Source organism: Mchenga conophoros, linkage group LG6, assembly GCF_057382185.1.
Source record: "Mchenga conophoros isolate Kocher_MC1m ecotype Shallow Benthic linkage group LG6, M_conophoros_male_GT1.1, whole genome shotgun sequence".
Taxonomy (NCBI): domain Eukaryota; kingdom Metazoa; phylum Chordata; class Actinopteri; order Cichliformes; family Cichlidae; genus Mchenga; species Mchenga conophoros.
The window spans coordinates 4062867-4086339 of NC_140531.1; the positions used below are offsets into that span (position 1 = coordinate 4062867).

A 23473-nucleotide genomic window follows, 5' to 3' on the forward strand; every position below is an offset into this window, starting at 1 on the left:
CAAGCGTCACGTTACAGTCACCTGACACTTCTGCCTTCAAAAGCATCCTTTAAAAACTGGAAAAAGGAAACTTTTCTGGCCCAGAGACAAACATAGCTTAACGCTATATTTTTCATATTATTAATTTAATTTGATAATCACTTTAAACAATTTTCAGATGGACGCTAATTAATTCTATTATAGAAAGATTTGGTTTCCGCGTACCTCGTATTTTACCAAACAGACCCCTCAAGACAGTTAATTCATTGTCTTGCCCTTTTATGCATCATGTTTTAGAAAGATTACACGTTTATTTGTTTCTCTGTTCTCACCTTTCCCACATATTTCATAATAAGAAAATAAGAATAAGAAATAAGAAAAAAAAAGACTCCACATCACCGTTTATAATTTTTAACTGCTGTTAACTGCTTAGACTAGAGGGAAACTCTAAATATATGAAAAAGTAACCGTTTACCTCAACTTCTAGCACCAAAGGAACCATAACAATTATTTCATACAGTGAAAGAAAATTTTCATCAAACACGAAATATATCCAATGCTCTACATCTTACGAAATATGAAAATTAGATCAACTGAACTGAAAATGTAAATCGTGACATTGACGTAGTCTAAACATTACACGTCCCATTAAATCAAACACGTTTCAGGACTGAGTTTTGTTAGTACACATATGACCTTGTTAAAGCTGGAATTTACGGCAGCGCTTTAATGCACCGCTGTTGTGCTCCATTTTGTGTCGCTCTGCTTGTTTCCGGGTTTCCGAGAAGAGAGCGATAAAACGGTGTCAGCAGGGAGTATGGCTCTGCTGGCAGGTCAGGAGGGCAGGTAAAGTTTTCTATAGCTACCCAAAACTGATAAAAAGTGGTTCTCAGACGCGCCCAGCACTTTGTTTAATGCACTATTTATCTCAAAGACCTCTTGCGGACAGAGTTTGCAGGCAGCCGGACTGCGCTGACATTGACAGCTGGAAAGTAAACAGCTCGGTGCAAAGCAGCTAACTGCGGCTAGCTCCAGTGAACCCGCCGCTAGCCGATCTGTTGAAACCATCGACAGCTAGCTAGCTAACCTGCTAGTGTCGCTGGTAACTTACGCCAGCACAGCTCACCAGCACCCTCCCATCATTTTTTTGGAAGGGGGGTTAGACTCTCCCCTACGAAGGATTTCTACATCGACACTTCCCATTCATGTTGTTTAGGAGGACGAGACTAGCAAACATCCGCTTGTTCGAGCCAGGGTGAGTAAATTCGTAATGCTAACCAAGTTTAAGTTAGCCTCTGCCAGGTATGTATGCTCACTCTCCCTTTACCTGGGAGCGGCTACACAACCTGCCTAGGCCTTTGGATCATGTGTGTGACGAACGTTTATGTCACTGTTTTCATGTTTCTCTTAGCTGGAGGTCTGTCCAACAAAAACTATGTTCATGCAGTGGTGTGCAGAGGTATAAGGAATTATGTACATATGCGAAGGCATCAAATGTCACACTATAAAAAAAATCATCACTATATCGGTATTTAAATAGACGACTTTTGTCATTTCATACCCAAGTAGGGTAAACATCTCTCAAACACTGTAAGTAATGGAACTATCCGGTACACGGAAATATAAATGGTTATTTGCAAACCAAAATAGATGCCAGTTTTCGACTAATCGATTATTAGTTTCTGCCTCGTGTATTCATTAAGCTCAACGCAATAAAAATTTAAATTTCTACATAGTGTACAAATGTGTCTTCCATCCCTGGTTTCATGGTAGTTATCTGGTCTCTACATGTTGAAAAAAGCTGACAGTAGAAAATGTTGTTTTTTATTCTAAAGAATGTCTTGAGCACACAATTGAGGTTCTGTTTTAGTTATATGGGGCCATCTCCACCCCCCTAAAGCCTAGAAACACACACACAGTGTTACAGGCCTGTAAGCTCAGCGTACTTCCTTAACCACAAAAGCATCCTACTTCCTCATACAGCCCTCCCTCTCTGGCTCTGTTTCTCTGTACATCGCCAGACTGTTGATGTGGGGAAACTTCTTGCCATCAAATGGCTGTTTACCAACTGTTTGGGTGAACAGTTTAATGGTGAGCAAATCTCAGCCTCATGACCTACTTAAGAGCTCATTTTTACTTGGATCTTGAATGGACAGGATTAGTTAGATTATGGGGTCAAAGGTCAGGACCTGTTGCTTTTGCCAGGGCATGACTGCCAACCATATGAGCATTTTTACTGCCTGGGTAATATTTGATTATCATATCTTATTTAAACCACAGCCTTTTTAGTATTTCTGAAGTCTTATACCAACAATCTGAGGTCTTCTTGGCTCTATACAGTGGGTTGTCACTTAAAGAACTGCAAAGAATTGTTAAAAGCATAAACAACAGTTACTAGTTCCAGTTTCTTAAATCAGAGATTTAAGATATAAAGATTAAATCAGAGATTTTGTGATATCTCATAATAAAGTAAATATGATGTGACGATGGATCCTTGAGTTGTGTAATAGCCATTTGCACACCTTTCTTGCTGGTTTAATTAAATCACTGTCACTGAAATAGGTCTATTTGAGACTACAGTTACTCTACACACCAGACAGGTCTTGAAATATTTGCTGACCCCCTACTCTCAGTTTTCGTAAATCTGCTGCTGTGCGGTTCGCTTTAACCCACGTCACTGCCTGACTAGCGAGCTTGCTAGGTAAGATTCCTTTGGTTTCCCTCGGTGAAAACCTGTCTCAGCTCTAAACCATGCTGCCCGAGGACTGGAGCATAAAAGAGGTGAGGGCGGGGCGAGGAGCCAACTGCCTGCATGAGGCAACAATGAGCCCAGACAGCTAACTGGTTTGGGGAGATCCAATGACCTCAGACACTCTTTGTGTGAAAAGCTTTGACATTTAGAGCAGTTTCAGTACAGGTGTATTATATGCAGGATGGACACAGTTTAATATAATATAATTAGCTATAATGTAAATTCAGTACAAATATTTTGGTAGTCTTTTCAAATCAAAACTTTCCAATACTGGAAAATGATGTCCATCATATAAATTCATGTGTGATTACAGGATTTAAAAAAAAAAAATTATATAAATGAACAGGGGTCAAACAGAGCTGTACTTATCTCGCTAAACTGACTGTATAACAAGTTTTATATTTAGTGCACCTTCTCGCAAAGATGGGCAAAGTGCTATTCTAATTTCATAGTGGATGAAAACGCACTGTCCTGTATTTCTTCAGGTCATTATTGATCAATAATGCCTTGAATAACCTCGAAACGGCTAAATTATTAAGTAATCAACCTTTTTACTCTAAAACGGCCCCAGATTACAAGACTTGTGTCAGGACTCAGTCTAATTCAAACAAATGTCAAGTGACCAATGTGATTTAAGTTAGTGGCCAGAGCTTATTGTATAGATAAAAACTCCAGTGTATTCCATTGTGTTACAGACTTGCGTCACCCTGTATTTACACCAACTAGTTCCTAGTTGGATTTCAGTGCCACTGTATTGGGAGATGAGACTGAACAGATGTTGAAGTTGGAGCCACTAAACATTGAACAACTTTTATTTCAGCTGAAATTACTGCAATAGAAAATAGAGGGAAGACTTTGAAACCAACTGAGTCTGTGCACTAACGGGAAGTGGCAGTGGTTAAACTGGCTATTTCATTAGCATTTGAGACACCTAGATACACTTATTACTTGTTAGATTTTGTTTCACAGGGGTATTGTCTATGACCAAATCAATAACTTAGTCATTGTCTGCATTATAGCTACCTGAAGCCATGTTTCTGGAGACGGACAAGTCCAAGAAAAAAATATGTGAAATTTATCAGTCATCTGTCATGGCTGATCAGCTAAAAACCCAAACGGGCCTATTCCAGTCAGCCGTTGACATCTCTAGTTCCCTCTGCAGGAAATCTGTGCAGGGAACAGGACGTTTTGATTAACTTGATTCTCTTACCCTTTTTCCACCAAAGGGACATAGTTCCAAATTAAGTTCAGGGGAGATCATTAGATTTCACAAAAGTACCCAAGTCATGCTGAGGTTGCAACGCAGCCATTTGGTTCATGTTACAGAGCTCATGACTGAATAAACATGGTGCAATGAAAGTTATTTTAGAAGTACATATTTCCAAACATTTACCTTTACTTGCATTACTTGCACTTATTCTCATGTATATATCTCATGTATATCTCATGCACATATCTTTCCACGTAGCACTTTTAATTCTTATCCCTACTTTTATTTTTTTCCATGTCTATTTAAGTGCTATTTATGACAGCATGTTTGCACTGAAGCACCGCAGCAATTTCCTAATGTTGTAAACCTGCTCAACATTTGGCAATAAACCCCATTCTGATTCTGATTCTGATCTGATTTATTTAAAATTACTTGAGTAGGGTTGGGGGTTGCCACCTCAGCATGCAGTCAAGTTCTATAGAGTCTTGCTAATGACCTACTAATTTTATACAGGTGTGTTGCAGCAGGGACACATTTGAGTTTTAGGACACCAGCCCTCGAGGTCTGGAGTTTGACACCCCTACTTTAGACCCACAGCTGAAAACCTTTTTGGTCTGTGGGTGGAGTAAGCCCTGAGATGAGATTTTTTTTGTTTTTGTTTTTTAGGGTAATATTCAGAGTAAAGTTGAGGCGTTGGATTCTTTCTGTAGAGACGCGTCTAAAGCGAGTCTACCTACCGAGTTCGAGGGACCCTCTTAGGAAACTGCCTACTGAGCATCATCCCTAAGAGCAACTAGCTTCAGGGGCTTTTATCTATTCGCAGTAACACAACACAATCACCAGCTGCTTGTTGGCATAACGTCAACTACAGTCATGACAACAAGACGGAAGATGCTTTGTTCAGTGATGCCGTTTGCTGTGTCTTGGCTTTCTTCATCCTAACTATAGAATTGGAAACGCAGAAATTGTCCAGTCTACACTAATAGAAAGTTGTGTATTACCAACATGAGAAGTTCTGTTTCGTTACAATTAGGGGTGTGTGTGTGTGTGTGTGTGTGTGTGTCATATAATCAGAAAAATCCTACAACTGGTTCAGTTCTGTCCTACAAATAGGTGGAGTCAGTTTCATCACCTTAAGCCTTATAAAACTGATGACGCTTTAAAATGAGTAATCATCATGTTGTGACACTTCATATTGGATTTACCCGAGGGCACCCTCCATTGTTGCACAGTTAAGGATTTACAAAAGATTGCAAGTGAAATTTGAAAGACAGAACAACTCTTGTCATTTCATCCTTTATCTCAAGCATCATGCTTCATAACAGTCTCGTCAACTGTACTGTGCAAACTGTCCCAATTCCCATGGGAGTAATCCAGGTCGCAGTTGCATTTAACAGTGACACAGGCACAAAGTGTAGAACATTGAAAGGAAACCATATGAAAACACTCAGCTCTTCACATTAAAATGAACATTCTCCTGTTGTTAGCTCTGCCTGGATGCTGGTTAAATGCATTGTTCTTATTTTGGATGTGAAACAAGTAGCTGATCAGTAGAAGGAAAAACAAAAACACAGGATTGATTAAATGTTTAATTATTCTTTGGATTAAAGATTGTTCTGAGGATCTGGTGCTTGCGCTTCTCTCCTTTTTGATATTTGATTAGCTTTCAGTTTTGAACTGAAAGAAACACATTCAGCACCACTTAGCCAAACCCGTTAAGAGTTGCTGCAGCTATTGAGAGGATTTTAGTGAAACTTTGGGGTTTACAAACTGTAAACTTGTTTTAAAGTCTGGTTCATTGTTCAGATAGAGGAACCAAAATGCCTGGAAGGGTTGTGGGTTGGCAGGCTGTCGTTGTTTAGCAGAGCTTTTCATACAGACATCTACATAATGTAGTTGTTTAGTGTCATCGGGAGCAGTGTCGAAATGTAACAGCCAGTAATGTGGGCTGCTCTTGTTTGTGTTTGTGCTGTTCTTGGTCCACTAGCATAGCTCCTGCTGTGCTAAGAACATAGGATGTTTAACATACAACGAACTAAAATGCAGTGGTGTTCAAAACAGGTAAAATTATCCACTGCAATCATGGTGAGTGTTCCTTGTGACTTTTTTTCCATCCATCCATCCATCTTCATCCGCTTTATCCGGGGCCGGGTCGCGGGGGCAGCAGCCTAAGCAAAGAGGCCCAGACCTCCCTCTCCCCAGCCACCTCCTCCAGCTTATCCGGGGGAATACCAAGGCGTTCCCAGGCCAGCCGAGAGATATAATCTCTCCAGCGTGTCCTGGGTCTGCCCCGGGGCCTCCTCCCGGTGGGACATGCCTGGAACACCTCACCCAGGAGGCGCCCAGGGGGCATCCTTGTCAGATGCCCGAACCACCTCAGCTGGCTCCTTTCGATGTGGAGCAGCAGCGGCTCTACTCTGAGCCCCTCCTGGATGGCCGAACTTCTCACCCTATCTCTAAGGGAGAGGCCAGCCACCCTTCGGAGGAAGCTCATTTCTGCCGCTTGTATCCGCAATCTCGTTCTTTCGGTCACTACCCACAGCTCGTGGCCATAGGTGAGGGTAGGGACGTAGATCGACCGGTAAATTGAGAGCTTCGCTTTTACACTCAGCTCCCTCTTCACCACGACGGACCGGTGCAGCGTCCGCATTACTGCAGCTGCAGCCCCAATCCGTCTGTCGATCTCCGGCTCCCTTCTCCCATCACTCGCGAACAAGACCCCGAGATACTTGAACTCCTCCACTTGTGGCAGGAACTCATCCCCGACCCGGAGTGGGCACTCCACCCTTTTCCAGCTGAGAACCATGGCCTCAGATTTGGAGGTGCTGATCCTCATTCCCGCTGCTTCACACTCGGCTGCGAACCGTTCCAGTGCGAGCTGGAGGCCTTCACCCGATGAAGCCAACAGAATCACATCATCTGCAAAAATCAGAGATGAGATTCTGAGGCCACCAAAGCGAAAGCCCTCCGCCACTTGGCTGCGCCTAGAAATCCTGTCCATAAAAATTATGAACAGAACCGGAGACAAAGGGCAGCCCTGGCGAAGCCCATCACCCACCGGGAACGAGTCCGACTTATTGCCGGCAATGCGAACCAAGCTCTTGCAACGGTTGTATAGGGATCGAATGGCCCGTAGCAATGGGCCAGACACCCCATATTCCCGCAACACCTCCCACAGGACACCCCGAGGGACACGGTCGAATGCCTTCTCCAAGTCCACAAAACACATGTAGACTGGTTGGGCAAACTCCCATGCACCCTCAAGTATCCTCGAGAGGATAAAGAGCTGGTCCAGTGTTCCGCGACCAGGACGAAAACCGCATTGTTCCTCCTGTATCCGAGGTTCGACTAGCGGACGAACTCTCCTTTCCAGCACCCTGGCATAGACTTTCCCAGGGAGGCTGAGGAGTGTGATCCCCCTGTAGTTGGAACACACCCTCCGGTCCCCTTTCTTAAAGATGGGGACCACCACCCCGGTCTGCCAGTCCACAGGTACTGCCCCTGATCTCCACGCAACATTGCAGAGGCGTGTCAACCAGGACAGCCCTACAATGTCCAGAGCCTTCAGGAACTCGGGGCGGACCTCATCAACACCAGGGGCTCTGCCACCAAGGAGTTGTTTAACTGCCTCAGTGACCTCGCCCCCGGAAATTGGCGGGTCATTCCCCTCATCCCCAGACTCTGCTTCCTCCTCGGAAGACGTGTCAGTGGGATTAAGGAGGTCCGCGAAGTATTCCTTCCACCGCCTGACAATTTTCTCAGTCGACGTCAGCAGCGCTCCGCCAGCACTATACACAGTGCAGGTAGAGCACCGCTTTCCCCTCCTGAGACGTCTGACGGTTTGCCAGAATCTCTTCGAGGCAGTCCGAAAGTGTGACTTTTTTTATTTTATTTTATTAAGCACATATTCTTTGATTTAAAAGTTGGTTCGAGTTAAAGTCTGTGGGATCATTACACCCGCTGTGCAGTGCCTCATGAACGGCATAACATTAACATTACACCTGCTGTTGCTAGCCGCCATTTCTGCCGGTTACGCACCTCTAGATTTTTGTAGCCTACAACATGTGCCGGATCTGCTACAGGTGGGTTGAAGATATTTGTATATGATTGCATTGGTTTTAGAGCCATTTAATGATATATCAGTAAAGTAATGAACAGATTATACAGAGGGAAATGTTGCAACAGTTTGTGGAAGAAACTTTTGGGGGGAAAAGTTATAATTTCTTTGCTTCGGCTGTTTCTCCTCCCCTAACAGCGCTGATATACCAACAAATTTACATTTTCATCATTTGTCTCCTCCTCATCTACATCTGCCTCCTATGCCATTAGACATGCAAGCCTCTTGTCTCCAGACAGCTCACAGTCACTTACTTCAAAAAACAAAATTCACTAGCACTGAACAAAACCGGCAGTTTTTACTCACAGGCAAGTTCGGGGTATCCTCAACAACTCGTCTCATAAGTGAGCTTTGCTGGCCCATATTGGACTTTATTTGAAAAGACAAGCAGACAAGGACACTTCATACACAATGAAGTTTTAACATTTTATAAAATATTAGACATATTTTTAATTCCTAATTTATTTTTAAGTGTTAATATTAATTAAATGCATAAAAATACAATGTATATACAACAATATCTTATATACACGGACAGCAGTAGAAGGTTTCCAGTAATCCATGGCTGTTATGGGGAAATACGGCATATCCAGCTGTTGCTGTTAAAGGGTACAGAAGGTTAAAAGGTTCTTGGTCCATGGGAAAGCTCCTGTGGGGTGGGTGTGTGTGTGTGTGTGTGTGTGTGTGCGCTCTTAATTTCTTGAAACTAGGGTTACATCATATTCTAGACTGGACCTTTTTTTTTTTTTACTACTACTACACTGGTACAACAGTATGTGCAGTTTTACCCTTACTGCTAGTAAACCTTTGCTTCATCAGACAAAACTACACAGCTGTGGCTAGTATAATGTGAACACAGTGAAGCTGGAGGATGAACGCAAATTTTTCCACTCAATAAAAGTTAATGTAAGGGTTCCTGACAGTTGGGGTCAAAGGATGCTGTAAATGGACCAAATTTCAGTCAGGAGAACAACTGAGATAATCCATCCACCATACCAAGTTAGTCTGCACGGGCTGCAGTTACACCGTGAGCTTTAAAACGTTGTGCTGATGAGTAGTGGTAATAAAAACCGAGAGAGACCGACAGTGATCACTGACTTTTTTTAGGGGCGTGTTCAGATTAAATAGAACAAGATACAAAACGTGTGTTTTAAAACAGAAAAGCCTTAATAAATGCAGAGTAGAAGCAGGGCTCATACGTCATCACTTAACAACCGAATTTGGCTTTCAGTTTTATCAGTTGAGATATTCTGTCATTTTCAGGAGCCAGCGTATTGTTCCAGAGACGGTGAAGTCACCGGCCTTTACCCCACACAGAACGGTGCCAACGCAGAGTCAGGATGCCTATTCCTCCCCCTCCTCCTCCTCCAGGACCCCCACCCCCTCCAACCTTCCATGAGGTCAGTGACCCGATCAAATATTCATCACAACACACTGCACTGAAAACTGACAAGTTATACACTTCCTTGTAGCAGATCTCTAATTTGACCTGAGATGTTTATATGTGCTGTGAGAAATTTGTTTATATTAAAATATGGTGCAAATGTGCACAAGACGTGCTTGTCCCTGAAACGTTTTTGAATTGTTAAGCCATGGGCAAAGTCAGATATAGAAGCTAAATTACCAAAAGCTGCTACTAAACTATATCTTTGTTTTAAGTCTGCATTGCGAGCTCAAACTTTTTTGTTCTAACTAAAGGAGCCGGAAGTTTGCTTGTAAAGTTTTTAACTGTCTCCACAGGCAAACACAGCTCCTCCCAAACTGAGCTCATCTGAGGCAAAAGGCAGAGGAGCACTGCTGTCAGACATCCACAAAGGCGCCAAGCTAAAGAAGGTCGGCCAGGTCAATGACCGGAGTGCTCCTGTTATAGAGAGTAAGTTTGTTTTATACACAAACTCAAATCCCAACTGATGTACTCCCTGTGAGTTGATTCAAAATCCTGACACCAGGGTGGATGTCCTACAATAGTCACCTCGGGGTGCTTAATATTGTACCAAACACTCGCTGACAGTGGGCAGAAAAAACTCCGTGACAGGAAGAAAACTCTGCCATCTGCTACAATAAGGTGGGGTGGTGGGGGTGGGGGGCACAGGACAAAAGACACATTGTGGAAATGCAAAGTAGGGTATAAACAAATAGATGTTGGGGGGAAAAGGTGAATGACAGCGCATGTTTGTTTTCAATAAGTCGTCTTGCTGTATGTCAGTAATGATGTGTGGTTTAAGAGTTCCCTTTAATTTTTTCCATTGTTGAGCGGTATATGTTTCAGAAATTTATGTAAAATATGTTTAAGTGGAAAAAGGAAACTGAACTTGACCTTTAAAATGTTAAATTAAAGAACAGTTTTTTTTCTTACTCTGCAGTGGAACAGCTTATTCCCATCAGTTTTCCATGATAAAGTCCCAGGTTCTCTAAATATTTGAATATTAAAATGTATTTCTGTTTGCCCCCCCAGAATCTGGAGGAGGTGGAGGAGGTGGTGGAGGTGGCGGTTTTGGAGGTGGAGCCCCAAAGGGAATGGGCGGCCTTTTCCAAGGAGGTGTGCCAAAGTTACGACCAATTGGAGGTAAAACATTTATGCTATTTAGCACATACGTGTTTGCCCCAGTTTACTGTATTTGGATCATTTTGTCAAAGAGCCGTTATCATTAGTGTGAGTAAATAACAAGGAGAAGAGAGGACACCTGAAGTCAGTCCTCTGTCGTACACATAACATCTGTCAGCAGATGATTCCAGAATAAGAAACGGCACATAAAGAGAGAGAATAAAGCTCCTTTGGCCTTTCTCCCGAGCTTGTACTTTTTATTTTTCTGTCCATCATTTTGTGGTTATAGAAATAAATAAGTTACACTGCTACAAATTCACAATGCTTGGACCATTAATAATGAATGAAAGTCTAAAACGTACTATTTTAGTTGAATGTTAAATTATTGAACTGTTACACTTCATATGCAGCAAATAGCTTCAACCTTTAACTTCTCCTGCTGCTTGTTTGATATTTTTATAATGGAAGATCTTAGCAGTCAAAGGTGTAGCTCCGTGGAGAAACGAAAGTTTCCAACTAGTGTTAATGTAACCATAAGCTGGTCAAACTTGGTTACCCACCCCTTCACTAATTAAGCAATAATATACAGCAACAACACCACAAGACTGTACTGTACAGTTTAGCAAGAGGTTGGTATATAAAGAATATTATCGACGAATCAGTCAGCAACAGGTCTGACATGTGACTGATTTGTGCAAAAATCATCTGATTGTAGTATTTAACTCGTCCACATAGGGCTCGGCGATATATCAAATATATTCAATGTATCGTGAGATTTTCCCACGCATGTTGGTTAAAATGGCTTTATTGTAACCATCAAGTATAAGTTACCATGGAAATATTAAGCTGTCTGCGTGTAATTCACTCCGAGTTATTTTTTTCCCACATGCTGCGAATGCATCATTAATCCCCAACCAGGAAAAATTTCTAGCTGGCACACTGCATGGAGCGTGCGTGTTTATATATTACCTGATAGAGAAAAATATGGTGACAGCGCGAGTTTCAGAGCGAGAGTATGAGACTCACTGGGAGTGTTAAGTCATTCCCAATTCCTTATTATTTTGCTTCCAAAACAATAATACTTGCTTCCAAGAAACCAGAGTTGGTTTTTGTTGTATTTTTTTCCCAGTGCACTTAAACACTGCCTCTCTGTCTTCCACACAGACGGTCCTGCTGGTGGTTCACTGGGCAGATCTGCGCTACGGCCCCCGGGGTCCCGGTCAGCGGCTCCTCGTCCTCCCACAGGCCGGTCCACCTCACCGTCACCCCCCAACAAGCCCTCTCCACCAGAACATTCACGCTCACACCGCCCCTCGCTGCCTGACATATCCCACTCCTCCAGCGGTAGCAGTGGGATGAAGCACAGCACCTCTGCACCACCGCCTCCACCACCCTTTAACAGAGGTGGCCGTGGAAATGCCCCACCTACCCCAAGCCAGAAAGCATCTCTTGCACCTTCCTCATCCTCTTACAGCAGAGAGAAACCCCTTCCACCAACACCTGGAAGAGGCCCAGCCCCGCCCAGCAACGTAAAACCTCTGTCCTCCAGCAGACCACCTACTGGAGGCTCTTCTGCTCCTCCTCCTCCCCCGCCATACAGACCACACACATCTGGTGGTGTCTCTAATGGGCCATCCCACGGCGATGGAGGTGGAGCTCCAGAGCTTCCCCAGAGGAATAACTCCCTTCATAAAAAACACACATCAGGAGGCAGCAACCAAGGACGCAGCCATGCCCCACCACCACCTCCATCATTATCATCGTCATCCTCTTCTCAGCAGTCTAACAGACCACCTCCACCTGTCAGAGATCCACCTGGACGCAGAACAGGTACGTCCCAGAAATCTGTCAAAAGTGCAATATTGCCACTCACCACAATTTTTTCTTTATTTTTATCCTGTGATTGAAATTCTCTCGTTCATTCTCAATCATCTCTAATTTGACCTTCATGAAACCTAACCTCCATTGTTAACGTAATCCCTTAATCAGCTCATCGTTTGAATGCCCAGATTTACTTCATATATACAATAAAGATATGGCTGAGTGCAAACTCCTGATTGTGAACGTTGAAGAAGACCTCATTATTCTTTATTTTGAGGAGAAATGTTTATAATGAAGGCAAAGCAAGCCTTGGCTCATTATCTCTGAACCTTTAAGGTACAATCCAGGATAACGCTGCAACGTTTTCTACACATGACGGGCTTCTATCCTCTGAATCTGAGAGTAGTGCAGAACGATACAAAAAATGTGCTTCGTCTTGTTCTGTGTGATGTATAAATCTTTCTTTTGGCTGCAGCATTTCATCAAGTTCCTGCATCGATTCTTGACAGTAGTATAATATTTCTTATAATTACAGCTGCTTTTGCATTTGGGAGAATGACCTTTTTTCCCCCCCTTATTTTGTCAACAAGTGACGACATGAGGATATTTTAATATGCGGAGCAGATTTGCTGTTTTTTGGTATTTGTAAGTATGCTAAGTTGGGTGGATGCCATGTGGATGACACATCTTAGATGCTTCTGATGTTTACAAAACAAAACTTAAAAAAACTGGGGGATTTAGGACAGCCACACCTACAAAGTGCCCTAGTTACAGATGAAGTTCTCCACGTCTGACGTGTCAAATGATGATTTTGTTTCCGCTTCAGAAAAGATTTATGGCACACTGGGAACAGTCATAATTTGAATTCAAAGCAAATACACGAAACAGGAAGGCACTTGTTAGCTTGAGTTCTGTCTTGTGATTGAACGGTGAAACGATTTGCTACAAGGTCTCCTGGTTTCTCTGCATTCCTGTAGCCCTGTGGAATATTCCAGCATTCCTGCTCACCTTGTTTTCCCCCACACACACTCTTAATATTAAGTTGCACAGACTTGTTTCAATCTCACTGTTCGCTGGTACTGAAGTCTCTATATTTTAAAAGTCAGTATGAGAACAGATGTTTGGGTTTTTTTTTCCACTGATGCAGTGACAGGAACTCGAAATGTGTCATGTGGCATATTCTAAGTTGCTTTGTTACAAACAGTAGCATTTTTAAGAAACTATATCATATCTGGTTTCATGATTGGTTATGAAACCAGCTGGAAGAAAGATGCTTGTAACGTGATGTTTCGCTCTGTTCTGCACAACATGCATGCACGTTTTTACTGACTGTACTAAATGTAAAACAGTCATGGTCAGTACTTTCATTTCATAGTTCTGTTTTAGCCCGTGTGTACAAACTTTGTACCCTTACAAGTTTTATCATGGTGGGGGGACCCCGGCAACTGATACATTAGACACACACAGACTTGACCAGATTCATTAAGATCACTGCCGTTCATCTGACCCTCAGTATGAATTCGTGATCACTTGTTTGTGTGTGTATGTTGTCCATGCAGCTCCCCAGGCGCCCACCCCTGGGTCTCGTAATGGCAATCGGGATGCCCCTCCTCCCCCACCCCCTTACCGTGGCCATAGCTCAGACTCCAGAGGCAATAAACCACCACCTCCTCCTTCCTCTTCCTCCATCTCATCTTCCTCCTCACGAACCCCAGCTGGACCCCCTCCTCCACCCCCGCCAGTCCGGAATGGTTACTCCTCCAGCTCCTCCTCCAAGTCCATCATAGGTGAGTGCGAAAAGACTGCTTCGGCAACATCTCCTTCATATTCCACTGTTGACAACTGCTAAATAACATCAGTTTTTAAAATCCTACTGAATCTAGTTCAATTAGATCAAATGGTGCCACAGTTCACAGCAGGCAGAAACAAAGGGATACAGGATTTCACCATTTATCAAGTTAAAATATTTATAATGAACTTAGCAAAATGATAAGAAAAGGATAACATCCCTAAAATTGTGACTTCAAAACTGTTATGTATAAATGTCTCTCTCCAGACATTGTTTAAATCCTAAAAAGATGAGCTATAACCATCGTAGTGTTACGTGTGAGATCTTATTTACATGACTTTGCTCACAGGTTAGACCTAAAATGGCTTAAATGTAGCTCATTACCTTTTTGCCTGGTTTTGTATGTGTGGAGGTATTCAAATTGGACCCTGACACCTCCATCCACACCCATCCTCTCTCTTTGAATTTTCTGCTACAGTCTCTTTGCATAGCAGCACTGGTGCACACAGACAATGTGTGTGTTCTGTTAGGCAGGAGTGGAAAACCCAGTGCTCCATTTGTAAATCAGCTAAGAACACAGAGAGGGTGCTGTACATGCTTCAGAAAATCAACCATAACTGGAGCACAGTGGACAACAGCCCAGTGCTTGCTGTTTAAACCAAACTGTGATCACAAAGAAAGAGTTTACATGAATCCACACTTGCCACTACTGCAGACCCACACAAACACAGGAAATGGCCAATGAAGGCTAGTGCAACAAAATGCACTGTGAGATAAGCAGAAATGAAGATGGATGAACAGGAGGCTGAACCAGATTATCATACTGCTGATAATCTAGTACTAATCTTGGATAAACAAGCCCAACCTGTTATAAGTAAATTGGTTATCCATGGTGTTACGACAATGTTGGTAGGAATACATTGTGATTAAGAGAGCATAACTACAAAGCCAGTTTATGTTTATCTCACGGTCTTACGTGGCTGCCGCAACACAAAATGTGGCCTTGTAAGGGATTGTGAAGTTGGTTTTTCCAATAAAAACTTAAGGCTGGAAGTCTGAAACTCACCAGAGTCACTAGAAGAAAAGATTTTGTGAGGCCTAGTAAAATAAAAGTGTTCATATCCTTATGGGGTTGGAAGGACAGTTTTGCCACATGCACTCAAAAACTCATTTATAATCAACAGTATGGTTGAAATGTTGAACACCTGGTGACGGGGTTGGTAGGGTTAGTAACCTGCTAACTAGATCTTACTTCCAGGGGATTTGTGCCAAAGACTCTTTTTGCTAGTGTTTTATGCCTGTGTAAATGTGTCTGGCCTACTGCTATAGTGTTGAACTAGGACGGTGGTTTCTGTTAAAGTTAAGTATAAAGTGAATGATAACTTTTTGGTAATTAAATTTAAATGATACTTAATTACAGTAACTGTGTAACTCCCATTTCATCCCCATTCTGTTTTAATGGAACGGTTGATAGTGAGGCAGATGAGGACCAAAGTTCCTTATCTGAGGCACTGTATGGTTTTTGTCGAGGGAGGTGCCGATGATTTCTCTTGAGATGGTGTCCTTATGCAGGCAGTCGGAGAGGAAGAGGAGAGAATGTTAAATTGTCTTATTGCTCCATAAATGGCTTTTAAGTGGACTTTGGATGTTTACCCTTTCCTTTGATCCCTGAAAAGCTCGGATAATGTTTGAAAAAACATCTCTCTTAATTTCAGTAACTTTGGGCACCACCAGTACAACTTGAGCTATATCTCTGAGTGTCAACACTACACCCCCAAGTGTAGGTACCTATCTGAATGTGGGGTTCGATCTGACTGCTCTTTTAAACAGGAGATGAAATGCTGAGGCTTATATAAATAGCTACCACTTTTTCTGCTGCTTAACTACTCAAATTTGTTTATGATCTTGATGCGATGGAGGTGACGGTGACGAATCGCCGTTGATAGTCAAATCTCCACTGACACTATGCAAACTACCTTTTTGGGTTCCTGATTTGTCCACACATCAGGAAACCAAAAAGGTAGTTATGGGTGGTTCCTAGATTACTACTGAGGCTTTGTGTACTTACTGTGTCAAACTTAAGAATTAAAAATGATGATAAAACCAAATCACTATTTATGTGGTTTGTATAAAGGGAGACTTGAGGCTGCAGACCATGGGATTTATAGCCTAAGATAGTTTGTCATCCTGTCCCTCAGCAACTCTTTCAAACGGAGTAATAAATGTCATAAGAGAGCATAAACAGTCATTGCTTGCATGTCAGGTGATTAGGGAATAAATGTAAATTCTCGACATGCCAACCACTACAAGAAGTAAATCATCAACCTGTAGGAAAGACTTTTTTTTTTGTGCACAGGTTGACAGAACTGGGGGCTGAGACAAAGTAAGCAACCTGTACGACTTATTTTATTATTTGACAAACCAAAGAATACCATTTATTTTTGTTGTCTAGGCTTGATGGTTGGAGTTTGTGGCTGTAGGGAAGGCAAAGATGTTGTACGGGTGATCTGTAGTGGCTGGAATCTAAAAACTGAGCTGTGACTGAGCTCTGTTCATAATACAAAGGCAGGGACCAGTGACTACAGACTGAGAAGAAGGAATAGGGTAAAAACTTTCATGCTCATCAGCTAATTGTTTGAAAGAGGGGTTGAAAGATTTTTTTGGTTTTGTTTTTATTTATTTTTTGATATTAAAAAAACAAAAGCAAACTTCTGCCTGGTGGTTTAAAGTACTTCCTCTGTCAGTGTATGTAGTGGTAATCTGTTCCTTAGCAGAGCTTAATATGATGTGAATATAACCTCAAAGGTTACATAATGTCATTATTTATGTAACAAAAACTAAGCCATATTGCAGAAGCAGTGTTTTTTTTTGTCTGTTTTTTTTAAACTAAGTGTACCCCTAATAATTCTGTAGGAATGAAAAGGGTAAGGCTTATCAAATGTACTTCATTAACTGATCACCAGCCAGTGTGAGCTCACCAGTAGAAGCAAATGTTTTGCAGCTTGCTTGCCTGCAGCATTCAGGTATGTGGTGACACAAGGCCAAGGAGGAAAGACGTAAATAATGATTGAGGAACAAATGTTGCTGCCTCGAAATGTCTGGCAATGGTTATAAATCATTTGAAGTCCATAATTCTACAGTGAACAAGGTTGGGATACATTCAACACCAGTACCAGTCTTCCCAGGAGTGGACATGAGTGGACAAAATTGCAACAAATCCGAGAGCGACACGTCAGACGCTACAAGCCTCAGAGCTACAAAATGTTAAAGTTCATGAACATGCAGTTAGAAAAAGACAACAAGTGTGAGCGGTCTAGAAGGCATAATAAAGCCCCTTCTTTAAAATAACATGGCATGGGTTTTTCTAGGAGAAACATTACGAGAAACATAACAATAATTTCAATAGTTTAGACACAAATTATTGTATTATCCTGTTAAATGAACACTGTATATTAACAGTAAAAACAAGCAGGACTGATGATCTTTGCTGCCTAGTGCCAGCATTAATGATAGAGTTAGTGGCTTTGGCTAATTAACTTTTAAAAGAGAGAAAAGACGGTACATAGATTTAGAAACGCTCTTATATAGATGAAACTCACGTGAAAAACATGCTTGTCTTTTATTCTTTTGCACTGTGCTTATCTCTGTTTCAGTGCTATGTTTTGCTGTTTCACATGTTTAAAGGTTTAAAAAACATAGCTGCCGTCTGTGGGTAATTGCTAAGAATGAAATAATCTTAATTCATTAACAATAACGTTTATGATGATCAGGTTAAAATTTCATGATGATGGCTGTTTAATACCTCAGTATTTTTAATATAAGAGCTTTACTGACCTCGCAAAAGTTCTCATAAACACCGGGGTGTCAGCCTTTAACATGTTCACTAAGTCTGTTATGCTGTTATTCACATCTGTTATGTTGTGTGTCAGCTGAAGGAGAAGATGATGTTACTCTGGGTGTATCAGTACTGTTGCAAATGAGTATGCAAGCAGTAAAAAAATCCACTAAAGCATTTGTTACTACACTTTGGTTAGGACATGATCTCTTAGCCACAGAAGTTTGAGATTTAACTTTTTCATTTTGCGTTTGTAGTAGTCATAAGTTATTAAGCAATTTAAACTGTCCACTGCCTTTTCTTTGTAAAACAAATGCAATTAATATTTAAAACTTGTGACTTGATGTGTCTGCACATTTTAAAACGTTTATGTTTATTCTCCTTCCTCCTACAGATGATTTTGAATCCAAGTTCAACTTCCACCCTATTGAAGACCTTCCACCTCCAGAGGAGTACAGGCCTATCAACAAGGTCTACCCCAGCAAGACCAACACGGGTATGAGTAACACTATGAAGCACATTGCTCTCTCCCTCCACTTGACTTGTTTTGTCAGGAATAATAAGACACTGCATTCTCATGGAGAATATAGTGTTATTGTCAGACACGGTCACTTTATTTACCCAGATCTCATGTGCTAAACACTTAGAACAGCAGTAAAACAACAAGGAATAAACAAGAAGAAAAGGTTATGATCTGTGTGGTATGACTGAAGCATGACCCACAGTGTAAATGTAACACAATGCCAGCTCCCCTTAAGATTCAGTTACGTCGTGGACAATTGTTTTATTGCCATATAAACTGCTCTGTTTGTGTTATGTGTCAGGATGCAGCCATAGGGGAAGCTGGGTTTCATGAAAAATTACCCTGAGCTGCTGTGTGTGTGTTGTTTAGACACTATCCTAACAGTTTGGTTTACATGCGTCTTTTAGAGCTGTTGGCACGTGCTCCACATGCTATGGAGTTGCTCTGGAAAGTGTCTTCCCTATAAATTCAGTGTTATTATAGCAGCATTAACATAATTAATAATTACTAGAAACTAGTTCTTCTTCTCTGCCTATAAAATAAGTATATATTATGCACACACCTAAGTGTAAAAGCACTAATTAACATGCAATGGTAATTTGCAGTGTAGGAAACAAATTGTCTTCTTAAAATATTGATGTGATATCTTTATGATGGTAGTATCCTGCCACAAATAGAAATGCTAACATTATATTATACACATATTCAGTGACTCACACAAGCTGCAAACGTATTCTTCTGTTTTTTTACAACATGCCAAAAGAGAAAGGTATAACGCAACGTTGACCTTTGTTTCACAGTAAAGGTTTACCACCAACTTAATCACAGCTTACCTACTTCCTTATAATGACTACTTGAGTTTTGTGAAACTAAATATTAACCTGTTGAGTTGGTGAGGGGGGAGTTTAAGTCTTAGGAGCCATGATGTTTCCAGGTTGAATCAAACGCAGGATTATCATCTCAGCTAAGAGATTTATTGGAGACAGTCTTTGCATTTCTAAAGTTATCAACGCTGAATTCACAAATCAATTTCATGAAAATGGAAACGAGGGCAACAGTTTTAGCTTCTTCAGTGACCTACCAGTGTATAATAAACATTAGCAAACTGCTGTTGATAACGCCATGCAGTTCAGTTAGTAACACAAGGATGTCATTTGTAAAACCATGTCAAAAGTACAGCTGTAGATGATGCCTTCCACCTTTGGCTTCTGGGTAACAAGGAAAAGAAGTACCTTCACAGAGCTCCCTGGTTGACAGAGCTAACTTAAGATTTTGATCTCGAAAATTACAGCTTATTAACTCAAAATTTTGAAATTTCTAGTCTACTGTGGTTGAAAATGGTTCTCTGTGAGTTGTAAAATAATAGCGGACCTTCTGTCAGGGCTTAAGGTTTTAAAGATTTATTCATTGAACTGTTTTTTGGTTTTGAACTTCTGTCACTTTTCCAGCTTTCTTCTCAAAATGTACAATTTATGCCCTTTAGACCAGTGTGAGGACTGAGCTGTAGTTAACTTTGTCTCTCCACCTTCTTTCCTCAGCCGTAAGAGGAGCTCCTCCAGCGCCGCCAGTGGGCAGGTGAACAGACCTCAGTTCGGGACTTGAACTGTGTCGTTGAGGAGGAAGCGGTGAAGCACTCGAATCATAAACACACTACATCACAAACATACACTAACATTGAGCCACCAGCTGGAAGCATCAAGGTGAACACAAAGGAAACACTACTACACCACGCAGGTTTGACACTACTCAGCGGTCACTTTCAGTCTTTGCACGAGAGAACAAAAACCACTGCCTGGGACCACTTTGATGACGACTCTGCTGACTGAATGCAGAGGCTTCTGTTTGACATATCGGGACCAAACTCCGAACACTTCCAAATCTCTGCATTCCATCTTTTTTTATGCTTATTCAGAATAATAATAAGAATAGTTGTGATTTTTCAGAATAACATATTTTCTTTTTTCTGTTATGTTATTGCTTTTTGGTGTCAGCATTAATTTGTAGGGAATATGAGCAGATAAACTCAGGTTTTTCCCTAAAAATTTGTACTGCCACACATGTGGGGCTTATTGTCGGTTTGTTAATTAGTATTTGTCTTGAATAGCCATTCCATCAGTGCCAGGTAAAGGTGTGCTTGAGTCGGTGTGCCAAATGCAGGTGGAGTCTCACGAACGGTTCACCATGACAGCAGTCGCCACACACTTGTTCTGACATTTAGAATTCTTTGATTGTAGTCTTGCCTGTTTTTGTAACTCTATCCTGTATCTGGGGTTGTTCATATGTGCATCTTCAGATGATGTTGCACAGCACCTAAACTGCTTAACCGAGACACTGTGCATGACCCTGACATACGCACCTTCAACATCAGGACTACATCATGTTGATGCAACATAAAACTGATTTGCCCCTGATGGTTCTGACAGGTTTCCTTCACATAGCCAGCATATTTCTTCAGGCTCACTGTGGGTTCTGTGTGGGCCACATTTTAGTCCAACACTAATTATTTGTTTACTGGACCAAGGTTTGCAGACCATTTTTGGAGGAGTTTACAAGGGATCATCTCTGTTTTCGCAGGAATCTTCTTCAAGGGAAGTTGGTCTGAAAGCTCAGCTCTGCTCTGATTCATGATTTGCTGCTGGTGGCCCTTTCGAAGAAGGACCTCATAGCCAGAGAAAGATAATGTGTTGTTGAATTGCTATGCAAGCAGCAGTTTGTAGAGATTGTAGATGGTAGCAGCTAACCAAAAACAAAAATCTTAAAAAAAAAAAAAATGCAGGAACACTTAAGTGCCAGAGAATTGTTGGAATATATATGGAGGTCCTCTCTTTTCTCCCTTTGAAAGCATCAAGCTTCACTTAAAACACTAATGACATCATTTTCTACAGTGCACAGCACAAAAAGTGAACAAAAAGATCCTGGCTCAGGTCAGACTGTCCATTCTCAGTGATGCAGCGCCTCCTGCTGGTATTTGCCTTACACAAATCTGTTGTCACTCATCGGTACCAGTGATTAGTTTTTTGATGATGATGACGACGACATATATTGGGGGAAGATGATGACAACGGAGTAAATAAGAAACAAGTCTATTTGAAAATGCAATAAATATTGTATATTTACTTTAAGGAATATGGTAATCATAGTTATTGATCTATTTTTATGTTGTAAAAAGCTTGTACTATAGGAAAAGACATGATTAAGAGTTCTAACAATGTTCCAGTGGGTGAGCTTTGGTCTGACAGACTGGATTCTTGTTGCACTTCTCTGGACATTTGGCCATAAAGGTGAATGAGCTGAATTGATGTATGCGAGGTTTTACCAATGAGCCAACATTTTTGGGGTCTGGTTTTCAAAAAATCAGATCGGCAGGTAATTTAGTGAAGGTGATAAGTGATGCACCTCTGCTTCTTTTTCTGGATCATGTTCACCTTGATACACAGATGACCCCTCTACTTATCTCATGTTCTCACCTTGTCCACTCTGAAAAGCAAAAACCCTGTGGTCATTCACGTTATCAGCCATGTTTTTATCATTTGAAATAATTTCAAATAAATATATTCCTGTTGGGAAAGGGTACCTGATTCATTGTCTGTTTCTTTATGCTCAGTTTCTGTATTTGTAGCTTTTCTTCCACTTGCACAATGTTTTACTAAATTAGCTGTCAGTACCGAGTTCTGCCATTTCATGTAGTGGACGCTTGGCTGGTATCGTTTCTCTAAACATTAACACAGCTTAAATCTCATTTAGATAGATTTCTAGATTTCAAGAGCAATATTTAGCTGTGCAGTTATTAAGCGTATGGTTTTGTGAAGAGTAACTTTGCCACCACGAACCTACTAAGGCTTATGAAGAACGTGTAACATTAAACTGTTTGAGACTTGAAAGTGGAATATTTGTTGTGAACATAGTTGTAGTTAGTCCTTGACGTTACACTGCCACCTTCTGAGGTCCTCCAATGTCTATGAGGCTTTGTCCTAAAGTCCTGTTGTTCTCCAGAGTATTTATGTGTTCTTAGAGCCTGTCAAAATCTGAGTATACTCCGCTTGCACTTGCTTCCACTCTAACTCAGACCTAATGTGACGCCCGCGTCCTCGCAATGGCGGGAAACCTGGTATAACGTGATCTGTTAGTCCCACCCACTTTAGCGAACGGCGCGAAGGTAAGACGTGCAGAGGCAGCTAAGAGGATGAATATGAGGACTGTTTTAAGCTGACATTTTCATTCCAGGTAAGTCTTTATTGTCAGTGATTTGTTTTCGTTAAAAACAAATTTGGGTTGAATCTTATGAGTAAACCTTGAGGTGTCTGGGATACTTTAATGTGCCTTTCTATTCATATCTAGATCTTAACTGTCAGTGCAGCTGGGCTCGACCTACCAAAGCCTGAATGTGCAGATATTTTGTAGCGTGTCATACAACAGCTCAAGTTTCTTGTAGTGCAGCTATCCCATCTGTTGGGTAAACTGTGGCTTCAAGAAACAAAATCAGTCAGGTGAAGGTTTGAAGATATTTTTTTCTTATTATCAAAATATCCCACATAATAGAGCTGTGTGAGGAAATATAAAATACCTTAAACTTTTACCTTAAATTCTTTAATGAGACTTCACTTGCAACTAACATGGACAGTATACTGTGTGGGAATCATGTCATACAAACGATTAAAGAGAGTAGCTGCTAATGGCGTTTGTAATGTGGACTGTATGGAACCGCCTTTCGCAGAGGAACAGGCTACTCTAATAACATTGGACCAGTAATTCTTACGGATTGCGTTACAATTATACCAATATTCACGGCAACAGTGACACGTGATGATTGTTTCCCGAGAGGACGAACCGCCACCCAAAAAAGTATAAACATGTGTCCTAGCACTTCAAAGCGACTGCAGAAAGGACTTCCTACTAGAAGGT

The 23473-nt window shown here is 41.4% G+C and overlaps 1 protein-coding gene across 1 annotated transcript; it reads left to right on the top strand.

Moving 5' to 3' along the window:
* Positions 1 to 732: 732 nt before the first annotated feature.
* On the top strand, positions 733 to 22142 carry wipf2a (WAS/WASL interacting protein family, member 2a). The gene is made up of 8 exons (XM_085275860.1): positions 733 to 1234; positions 9322 to 9458; positions 9799 to 9931; positions 10514 to 10624; positions 11768 to 12433; positions 13984 to 14211; positions 18443 to 18544; positions 20110 to 22142. The coding sequence occupies exons 2-8, from the start codon at positions 9399 to 9401 to the stop codon at positions 20148 to 20150; spliced, it is 1341 nt and encodes a 446-aa protein (XP_085131986.1). The 5' UTR covers positions 733 to 1234; positions 9322 to 9398; the 3' UTR covers positions 20151 to 22142.
* Positions 22143 to 23473: the final 1331 nt, after the last annotated feature.